Here is a 10286-nt window from a genome sequence, read left to right as displayed (position 1 = left end):
ACATGGCAAAATAGGTTTATGGGGTAGCTCAAATGGCTTATTTGCCGTGTGCTTTGGTCATTGCACATGGCAAGTGACCATATTTTGTGTGTTTTTTTAGTTGGTCACGTATATGGTACCCCAATCATTATAAGCAGTTCATATATATCACAATAATCATCGCATGCATTTCATATATTACAATAAGCATCACAGGCAGTTTATATAGTCAAGTAATACACAAATGCAAATAAACTCTAGTCAAGTAATACACAAATGCAAATAAACTCTAGTATCGTTCATCCACAGCCACAAGTAGTGCATACAAGTTCGTACAATAGTCCATACAAGTTCAAATGCAAAGCTAGCATATATGTCCCTGCAAATCAAGTCCATACAACTCACGGAGCCGGGGGCGGCGGCGGCTGCGACCATGGAGGCTGCTGCGAGTACTGCTGAAGGTGAGACACCCAGTGAGGAGGCGGCCACAAAGGAGGCTGAGGCGACGGCGGAGGCAACATGTCTGGATTGATTGGCCCATCATTGGATGCCGCCGATTGATTCTGCACATAAGTAAAGATATTGCTTGTGTTAGACAAGATTTAAGTTACGAACATTCAAACTAAGTCATTGTAGCTTTATCCTAAGTTGCGAGCATGTATATTTTGAGAAATGAAACTACAAGCATTATCCTAAGTTTTTAGTCATTGTAGTTGTATCCTAAGTCATTAGTTCTAAGTCATTGTAGATTTATCCGTCATTCAAAGTGCTAAGTCGCTATGACAAATGAAACTATCATATTATCAAGTCACTCACAGGAGTTGGAGTAGCTGCACGAGAAGGAATTGGAGTCGGAGTGAATGGTGGCGGCAAAAGACCCATCGTCGAGCCCAGAGTTTGCATGTACTAAAGAGTCTGGTCCAATCTCTGCTGCATCTGCTCCGGCTCGGTCTGCCCCTTCGCCTCCGCCGCCTCCTACCATGCATGAAAGTCTGCTTCCATCTGAGCCTACAATATTTGATCACATGGTTAGAATACAAAGCAAACGTATGTAAAAATCAAGGAACAATGAATAAAACAGAAATAACCTTGAGTGCCTCCATCTGGGTCTATGCAGTGTCTGGCCGTGGGCGTATGGCCAGGCTTGAGCTGGTGCTCCTAGATTGAATCTGCAACAGAGTGGGATTACTGGCCGTGTCGAGTGTGCTGTTGCCAATTCAGAACCGGCCATGCTTCTTGCCTCCTCCTACCCTCGTGATGATTTCTCCATCATGGGGTTGCGTGCTCGGATCAAACTCTGGCCCATGGACCTCCCTTGCCATCAAGGTGTAGTCACTGAGGCGGCTGTGGATGGTCGCGTTGCTGTACGCTTTGGGCGGGTCCTCCGGGTTGTAGGTGACATCGGACGTAGCCTTTCTCTTGTGGGCCAAAGCATATGCCTGGGAGCAAGGCTGGCCACCATGTGCCGCCAACTGCGGAAAAAAAAAGATGATTAGAAATTATGTAGAATTGAGCGTTAGAATAAAGAAATTAATTCACGTACCCATCTAGTTGTGTACTCAGCGAGGTTACAGTTGCCCTGATGGTCCGGTGCACTTGGCATCATCAAACGCTGCTCCCGGCAAGCGTTGTGGATCTCCACCCAACTTTCCGCACACCACCTGTCCACTATCATTTCCCAGGACTGAGTACCCCCAGCTAAACACCACGAAGGCACCTGCACGTCATCAATTACATGACATATAAGAAGATCAAATGGAGCGTACTTAATCTAAGGAAAAGTCAGTATTAATAATGTTGTATATTTATCTGCAAGTATTGTGTATTGTTCCCGGGTGAGCCTAATGTTTCTCGCAACTGGTTTGTTGACCTTCACGCGTTCGATGCGAGCCTTGTAGTCTATGACGGTCTAGATGTGCACCTCGTAAAGCATATCCGCCACTAGCTAGTAACAGACTTTGTTAGCTATCTACGTCGCCCTTGGTAGCATTCCCTCCTCGCATCTGTAGAAATCCTGCACATAAATGCGAACGAGGTCAATATTTTAAGAATGTACAATGAATACGATGTATTTAGAAATGTAGTACTAGTAAGACTTACCCACAGTTTGTTCAACACCCGCTGCGCCTTGTTCGGATATTCCCTGCCTTCCCGATCTCTGCGAACTTCGGCGGCAATGTAGTGCTCCCACGATGACGCCGGCTGAAGTTGGCCGGCAATCTGCATGCGGCTAGGGTAGTGTAGCTTACAGAGCAGCCCCAGGATGCCATTGGGCATGCGTTTGTGAGCACCTGGAGCGACAATCACAAAGTTTCTACCCAAGTGATTAAGATAAAATATTATTGTCAATTGTGATTTTGAAAATATCAAAATAAAATGTAGTGATAACATCTAAAGTTACTTACCTTTTCCTGTGAGGGTGAATAATCGGCCGTCTCTCTCAAGGTATCGGTCGATCCGGGAGCCTCGAGGGGCCTCGCTGCCAGACGGTAGCTAGGCCCCTCCTCCTCCTCCTCCTCCTCCTCCTCACCAGAGGCGTGCGGCTCAGGTATCGTATCCTCCTCCTCCTCCTCAGACGAAGCGAAGGATATAGGCGAGGGTGACCTCATGTGAGTCCCCTTCCTCCCTCAAGCCGTGCCGGAGTCCTCAGCTGCTGTAGGCGCCGATGAAGTTGCCGCACCCTTCCCTTTTCCCCTGCCTCTCCGTCGAGTCGTCCGGGAGGACTCACCGCTCCCGATAACTCTGTCGAGTACATCTGTGAGCGACCTCATCATACCTCCACTGCGCCCCCACCATCTTTGATCAATCCCTAGGAATTAAAAAGAGTAAACCAATCAGTAGATGTGTTAGAAATAAATTAGTACAAGTAGTAAATAAATTAGTAGAACTACTAAAATAAACAAAACATAATTAGAAAATAACATAGTATTACAACTAGTAAATTAATTAGTACGATTCTTACATGTATTAGAAATACTCATCATGATCGAGATTGGATGGATCATATGTCTCATCATCACTATCACGCGTGTCGATATAATCAACACCGTGCTCCAAAGGAGGAACGCTGTCATCATCACTGTCATTGCCTAAACGTAATCTCTCAAGTAATTCTAAGTCCATCACATTATGAGCATCATCCCCAGCACCCTTGTTAACAACCCTTTCATTGTCTACTTCCATTCGGATTGCTTCGGTTAAGTCTATCTCACAACTCCCTTCTAGCACATCTTCTTGAAAGAACTCACCGGCATATGTGTTTGGGTCTATATTATAATCTTCATTGTTGGGACAGGTAGTTTACCATGTGGCGATACCTTGTACACAACATCCCAATCGTTGAGACGATCGTCAGTTTGGCACAGGTATGAGAGATAATAAACTTGGGTAGCCTGTTGAGCCGCAACATAGACATCGTCTCTTAGGTACACAGATGACTGTTGAATTTCAACTAGCCCAAGATTCAGGGTCCATCTCATAGCTTCAGGATCAAACTAACGGCATTTGAATATGATAGGTTTCGAACCATGAAACATGAGTTCGTATATTTCTTCAATTCTTCTATAGCACTCAAGCCCATCGTCTATCGGTGTTTAACCTCCATGCCCACCGAGGGATACCCCCTAGGTGGTAAATTGTAGGCAGAGACTCGCCGAGATCAGAACGCGATGGTGCAAGGAACATAAAAATTTAGACAGGTTCGGACCGCTGGAGTGTAATATCCTACGTCCTGTGTGGTGGTTTGTATTCTCTTGGGTGTTTGTATGAGGTTGCGGTTTTGGAGGGGTCCCTGCTCGCCCTTATATAGTCTGGGGGACAGAGTTACATAGGAAGTCCTAGCCGAGTACTGGCAGAGTCCCACTCCAATAGGGTCGGGTAGTTTCCTTATACATTGACTAGTCCTACTTCTGCACAAGTAGTTACAGTATGTTAAGGTAGATCCATGCGCTATCCCTTACTCTAGAATATTAAACGTCTGTGAGCAGTCCCGTTGTCCCGGGTCTGACAAGCCTCCAAGCTCTTCGTAGTCGAGTCCTGCAAGCGTCGAGTACTTCTGAAGACGTTACTGAGTGCTTCGAGTGCTTCTGGATTCCTCCAATGCTTCATTGAGTGCTTCGAGTAGTCTTTCGAGTACTTCCTTGGCTGCATCGAGACTATGAGGTGCTCAAGCCCCGAATCTTCTTTTATATGGTGCGCGATGAACTTGCGCTTCATATGGAGTACCCCCCCCCCCCGAGTCTTAGGTTGGATCGCAGAATCAGGCTGAGAGTCAAAATCAATCTTCCAATCTTCTTTTAAATCGATCTAAAAAATATGCCATTTATGACACGTATCCCGTAGCCCCCGAGCCTTAGAGCCAAATCCAAGAATTTTGGAAGTACGGATCTAAAGTCGTGACTTGCAATGAAGAAATATTTTGATAGAATGATCGATCCAAAAAATCTGAAACCTCCCTTTTTCAGTTAAGAAAAGATCTTAACTGGCGCGTGACCCTTAAGTCTATGGAAATTTACCAAATTGCCACTGACTGGGCTATTTAACCAGATGGTAAAACCTAGGGTTTTTACCTTCTCCCGTTCGCATAGCTACAGCTGCCGCCGTCGCTATCTCTTCTACTCCATCTTCCTTGCCGTTCAGAGACTACCAGTCAGTAACCCCCGAGCAAACTTGCAAGGAACCGATCTCAATCCCTGGAGATGGCACCCAAGAAGGAAACTGGCAAGGGGAAAGTTCAGGGGAGTGGAGCTTCAGATCCAGTGGAAGCTGAAGGGTGGAGAAATCACTACTACAATAACTATTTTCCGAGGCGGTCAAAAACTATTAACCGAGGCGGGCAACCCCAACCGCCTCGGACCTAGGGTCACGGTAAATGACCTATTTACTGAGACGGTTTTGCTACCCGCCTCGGTTAATCGAATAAAAAAATTAAAAAAAGAAAAGAAAAGCCCGCCGAGATCATCATAGGCCCGCCACCGGATCCGGTGGTGCCCGCGCCGCCGCAGCTCGGCGCTGCTCGCGTTGAGCCGCCGAGATGCCCCGCTAGCCCTAGGGCCACCAGATCCGGACCCGCCGCTCCCGCCACTGAGCCCCCGCCACCGCTGCTCGTGTGGGGGAGGCCGGATCCGGCCCTGTTCGCCGGATTCGGTGTTCGCCGAGCGCTACCGGGGGAGGCCGAGCGCCACCGTGGGGGGCTCTGCTCGCCAGATCCGGCACCGTGGGGGTGCTCTGCTCGCCGGATCCTCCGTGTTCACTTCCCGCTGCTGCCGCATCCGGTCCGCACCGCTGCCGCGTTCGCCGCCATCAGGTCGAGCGCTTCAAGAGAGGACGGATCCGGGGAGGGAGGTCAGCTCGCCGGCGTTGGTGGAGCTGAGTGCAGAGGCGGTGACGGGGAGCGGCGATGGAGGGGCCCTGCGATGAGGGCAGGGCTAGGGTTTTGGGCCTCCTGCCGCCGCCGTTCCGAGCCGCTCCCCGCATCGCCGCTGGGTGAGAGAGGAGTGAGGAGAGAGGAGTGTGAGAGGGAGGAGGGGCGGCACCGTCAGGCTGAGGGAAAGGGCGGAGTGGAACCAAACCCCCTTGTATATATATGTGTGATCGCAACTGGGCTTTTTGGGCTAGCGGCTGGGCTTGATTTACCAAGGCGGTTGAGTTACAATGTCCACCTCGGTTAATGTATTAACCGAGGCATTTACGTTAAAACAACCGCCTCGGTTAATAGACATTAACCGAGGTGGACATTTTAAGGTGTCCGCCTCTATTAATCGATTTTGCGGGGCGGATTTTTGTAACCGTGTCGATTAATTGCAGGCATTTTGAAATCGTGCCCGCCTCGGAGGCCATTTTTAAAGGTTGCGGTTAATATTTTTTGTAGTAGTGACTAGTAAGTGCTCCAACTTCATTGGCGTAAAGCCTTAGGAGACGCTCCTCCTCGCGAAGGAACACACGAAACCACTACGTGGTTTTGGGATTCTGACATCCGATTTCTTCCGAGGCCTTCTCTTCCATTGGGGAATTCAATCACACCACTTGACCCCAAACTCAATCTTCCATATCTCCATTTTTGTTCATTTGTGTGAGGCATATCTTGGGATCGAACCCCACTTCTCCAACATCTCTTCCATCTGAAACCCCAACCCAGCGTGAACAACATAGACGTAGTTGGAGGGGCTGGACTGCAATTGCGCCAGGGGATAGGAGCCAAGTACATCCCCTATAAGTTGTCGTCAAAGGTGATTGACTGGAAAGATTTTTGGTTCTATATTGAAAACCAAGCTCCCGCACTTCCAGCAAGGGTTCCAGGACCACCAGTTCTCAAGCCTAGTTGGAATTCAAAAGGTCAAAATCTTACTCAAATCAATGATCTACTTGGCAAGATAGATCATCTGAAGAAGAAGAAATTGACTGGGGCTTCAGTAGTCTTCAATTGGATATGCCGACGGATCCAGACGCTTCAACAAAGAGCAAACCTCGGTTTTTGTACGAAGGTGAAAGTGATCCGTCACGCTTCTCAGCGGATAAGATCAACAAGGAGGATACCCTGTGCCGTGTGAGCCGAGTACTTGATGGAGTACTCGAGCCACCATTAAGTGGAGGAGATTTCTGACTGAATAAGTATCCCCGAGAGGTAGTGTAAAGTAGTCGATTTGTAGATGTTGAGTATTTTTCCCCTTTGTAGAACTTAATCCAAAGCTTACTATGTAGATTAACCCTGATAACTACCGGAGTAGGCCGCCACTACTCGGAATTGTGCCTGCTACACAACCTACTCCAAGTCTGCACTGAGGACTTTGAATCATTATTTGTATCCCGTGTGCATCCATACTTGTAGGCTAATAAAGATGTCCACTGTTGTGTCTTGATAGGTCTCTCTGGAAGAGGAGGTGAAGATGACAGCAACCAGACTCCCACCGCGCCAGAGAGTTTCGCAACAAGCGGCCGTCGGGCCATGTCATCAGAAGCCTGCAAGCGGAAAGTATCCGCTTCAAGCGGAGGCTGCAGGTAAGTGTTCTTGTGCTTGCGACACTTATTGTAGTCATAGAGATCTGTCTTTTTGTTGCTGAAAACATCTTCTTTTTGCTTCTAGCCCAAGGCCAGAAAAGCGTGGGCGAGAATCATCTTCGACCCCTGTTACGAGCCCTGTCCCATCCGTCCGATCCGCACCTGCGAGTGGTGCAATAACCACCTCTAGGCTGATGGAACCATCGGCGGGGCAAGCAGTGAAAGAATCGGGTACTTTGGGGACAACGATGATCTCGAAGTTGCTGAAATCCAAGAAGCTGCCCAGCAAGAAGCGAACCCAGTAAGTTGTTCTGACTGAAATGTCCTTCGAGTAGTTTGTTCATTGTAGAACCTGGAATTTACTCGATCTTTGCTCTTTGATCAGCAAAGGGGCCGACCTCGGCCTGGGTGTGTCTGAGCAGACTCACTCTGCCTCCGTCCCCGGGCCTAACCCTTCTGAAGTCATACCTCCACGGGTCTCGCTAATTTACGGTTGACCGTAGAGAGGGGCTCCCTACGGTCGATCTCCTGATCATTTTTTTTTAGTAATTTTTTTGTCGTTTTCCGATTTTGGAAAAAAATTTGTAAGAGAAATTTTGGAGAAAGAAATTTTTTTGACAAAAAAAAGTTAGAAACAAAATTTTACATTCAGAACAAAAAAATAGTAAAAAAAATTTGCATCAGAAAAAAATGCTTATAGAAAAAAAAATTGCATAAAAATGAAAAGAAAAAAATTTGCAAAAAAAAATTGCCTGGCGCACGGCAGCTCGCCGCACCGCCTCCCGCCGCGGCCCCGGTGCCGGGGGGGCGCGGATCCGGAGCCCGCGAGCCGCTGCCGCCGCGGATCCGGGGCCGCCGGAGAGAGGCGGAGGTGCCCGCCGCCGCGCCGCTCCCCTCCGTCCGCTCTGCCGCCGCCGCTCGCGGAGCCCGCCGCCGCGCCGCTCCCCTCCGTCCGCTCCGCCGCCGCCGCTCGCGGAGCCCGCCGTCGCGCCTCCCGAGAAGCCCACCACGCCTCCGCGCGCGCTCCCTGAGGGGCGGAGCTCGCCGCCGCCGCCTTGGGCGAGATCCGGGGGGAGCTCACCTGCCGCCACCGCCGCCTCGCCTCCGCGCGCGCTCCCTGAGGGCGCGGAGATCGCGGAGCTTGCCGAGCTGAAAGAGAAAGAGAGAGAATGGAAGAGAGAGAGGCGGACAAGAAGAATATTTGTTCGGCTGGGAATGGGGAATGATATCACGTGGGTGCCGGGGTCCACCACGTGGGTGCTAGCGCGAGTCGATGGAGTCGACCGTGAGTTTAGAAACTCACGGTTGACTGTAGAATCAGCTTTGCGTACCTCCACCGCAGGCCCAGCCTATGGTCACATCAACTAAGGCAACCGCCACAGTAGCTTCTGTGAGTGGTATTGGGGAGGCGGAGAGAGTAGAAGTGTCTGCCGCCGACGATAAGGAGAAGCTGCTGGAGATGACCGAAATCCCATCAGGTTAGTCTTTGTGCCTTCCTTTTTCCTATGATCCCCGCGCTCCATTTTTGTAGAAAATGATCTTCTTGGAGCATGCAGGGCCGCAGGTGCCTGGGGCAGAAAAATCTGCTGGCGCCGAACTTGGTAGAGTAGATGTTGTCTCCGATGTCGAGCAGAAAATTCCTGAAAGTTGACAAGAAGAAACAATGCTGCCGGCAGAGGGGACAAAATTGTATCAAGAAAAGATACGTGATTGTCAGAAGTTTTTGAATGTAAGTATGGTCGTATCGAGTACTTATCTTATTGACTAGTGGTTTGGCTTAATAAGTTCTCTTTGCAGGAACTAGCTGAACAAGCCGCTGCCAAGGCTTTGGAGCTTCAACAGGCTGGAGAAGGTCTGCGACTCTCCGTAGATCAAGAGCAACGGCTCCAAGAGGTCGCCAGTCTTCGAGGAGAGCTGGAGAAGTTGAAAGCTGAGCACAGCAAAGAAGTCGATCTACTGCAAAGGAAATTGAAGGACCTTGCAAAGGAAAAAGGCGTCTCTTATAGAGAAATACAAATCCCTGCAGGAGAGGACCAAAAAGATGACCAAAGATCACAAAGGTAACTCCCTTGTGTTGTGAATCCTTTGATCGAAAGTAGTCATTTGGAGTCTCCTTCGTCTGCTTTGGTACTTATATCGTGACATGTTCACGCAGAACTCAAAGAGTTATTAGTAACAAAAGAGGAACTGGTGACTGATTTCTAGAATCTTGTGTACCGTCGCACAGATGAAGTGGAGAGGTTGTCCAAGATAAAGGCTGATCCAAATGTGCAACTCGTCTAGAGTATGCAGCAAATCAAGGACTTGGCAGCTAAAAGAGACCTCCAGGTGAGAGAACTCACTGATCTCAAGACTGCGGTGCAGACGGTGGTCGACCTGGTTGAAGGTGAAGGAGCCGGAAACAAATCTTTAGTGGAGCGACTTAATGAAGCCCCCTAGAAGATTACTGGCTTCTTATCGGAGATGTCAAGGCAATACGTGGCGCATGTCCTAGGGTTGGTGAAGTTGTACTGGCCTGGGGAGAACTTGACTCCACTTGGCGATAGGCTATCCATAGAGTGCTCGGATGAAAGGTTCGCCGAGTACCTAGATGAAGCGAAGCCCATTGCCGATAAGATTGTAGAAAGCTTATAACAAACATCTGATGTTGAGGTATGATCGTGGATCATTTGTGAACATGTTCTTGTTTACTCCTACGTTACTTGTAAGATAACATATGTCATGTGACAACTGCTATGTGAGTGTCATAAGACGGAGGTGCTCGACTGTAGTACGCTATTAAAGTAAACGGAGCGTTAGATAAGTCGACTCGATTGTCCATAATAGGACTTAGATCAATCTCTCAAGATTGTCCAAGGGTAGACCATAAAAACTACTCGATTTGTCACACTAAACCTTTACGAAGTTTAGGGAGATCGACGGTAGCTGATGTGAAACTACTCGATATGTCGCACTAAACCTTTATGAGGTTTAGGGAGATCAAAGGTAGTTAGTAGAAAACTACTCGATATAGCGCACTAAGTCTGTATAAGGTTTAGGGAAATTGAAGATAGCTGATGTAAAACTACTCGATCTGTCGCACTAAATCTTTATGAGGTTTAAGGAGATTGAGGGTAGTTTATGAAGAAACTACTAAATTTGTCTCAATAAACCTTAAAAAGATTTAAGGAGATCTAGGGTAGTTGGCGGAGAAACTACTAGTTTTGTCGCAATAAACGTTAAAAAGGTTTAAGGAGAACCCGACTCCCTGTATTGTCGTGATAGTCCCTGGATCAGTAGCTATCACATACAGAACTCATTTCAATTACATA

At 48.4% G+C, this 10286-nt stretch overlaps 2 protein-coding genes across 3 annotated transcripts; both read left to right on the top strand.

Moving 5' to 3' along the window:
• The first annotated feature begins 6650 nt into the window (after window positions 1-6650).
• LOC120713860 lies at window positions 6651-7554 on the top strand. The gene is made up of 3 exons (XM_039999837.1): window positions 6651-6975; window positions 7061-7276; window positions 7361-7554. The coding sequence occupies exons 1-3, from the start codon at window positions 6923-6925 to the stop codon at window positions 7470-7472; spliced, it is 381 nt and encodes a 126-aa protein (XP_039855771.1). The 5' UTR covers window positions 6651-6922; the 3' UTR covers window positions 7473-7554.
• Window positions 7555-8040: 486 nt separating this feature from the next.
• Window positions 8041-9678, top strand: LOC120713859. Of its 2 annotated transcripts, XR_005691299.1 has the most exons (4): window positions 8041-8453; window positions 8532-8704; window positions 8773-9035; window positions 9203-9678. XR_005691299.1 is itself a non-coding variant. In XM_039999836.1 (3 exons), exons 1-3 carry the CDS (start codon window positions 8639-8641, stop codon window positions 9204-9206), a joined length of 333 nt encoding a protein of 110 aa, XP_039855770.1. In that variant the 5' UTR covers window positions 8495-8638; the 3' UTR covers window positions 9207-9678. The 2 variants fall into 2 exon arrangements, 1 of the variants encoding a protein (XP_039855770.1); XM_039999836.1 differs by lacking the exon at window positions 8041-8453 and having other exon boundaries at window positions 8495-8704.
• Window positions 9679-10286: the final 608 nt, after the last annotated feature.

Source organism: Panicum virgatum, chromosome 6K, assembly GCF_016808335.1.
Source record: "Panicum virgatum strain AP13 chromosome 6K, P.virgatum_v5, whole genome shotgun sequence".
In the NCBI taxonomy this organism is placed as follows: domain Eukaryota; kingdom Viridiplantae; phylum Streptophyta; class Magnoliopsida; order Poales; family Poaceae; genus Panicum; species Panicum virgatum.
Note: the sequence above shows the minus strand (reverse complement) of the source record. Positions and strands in the feature narration are given on the sequence as shown.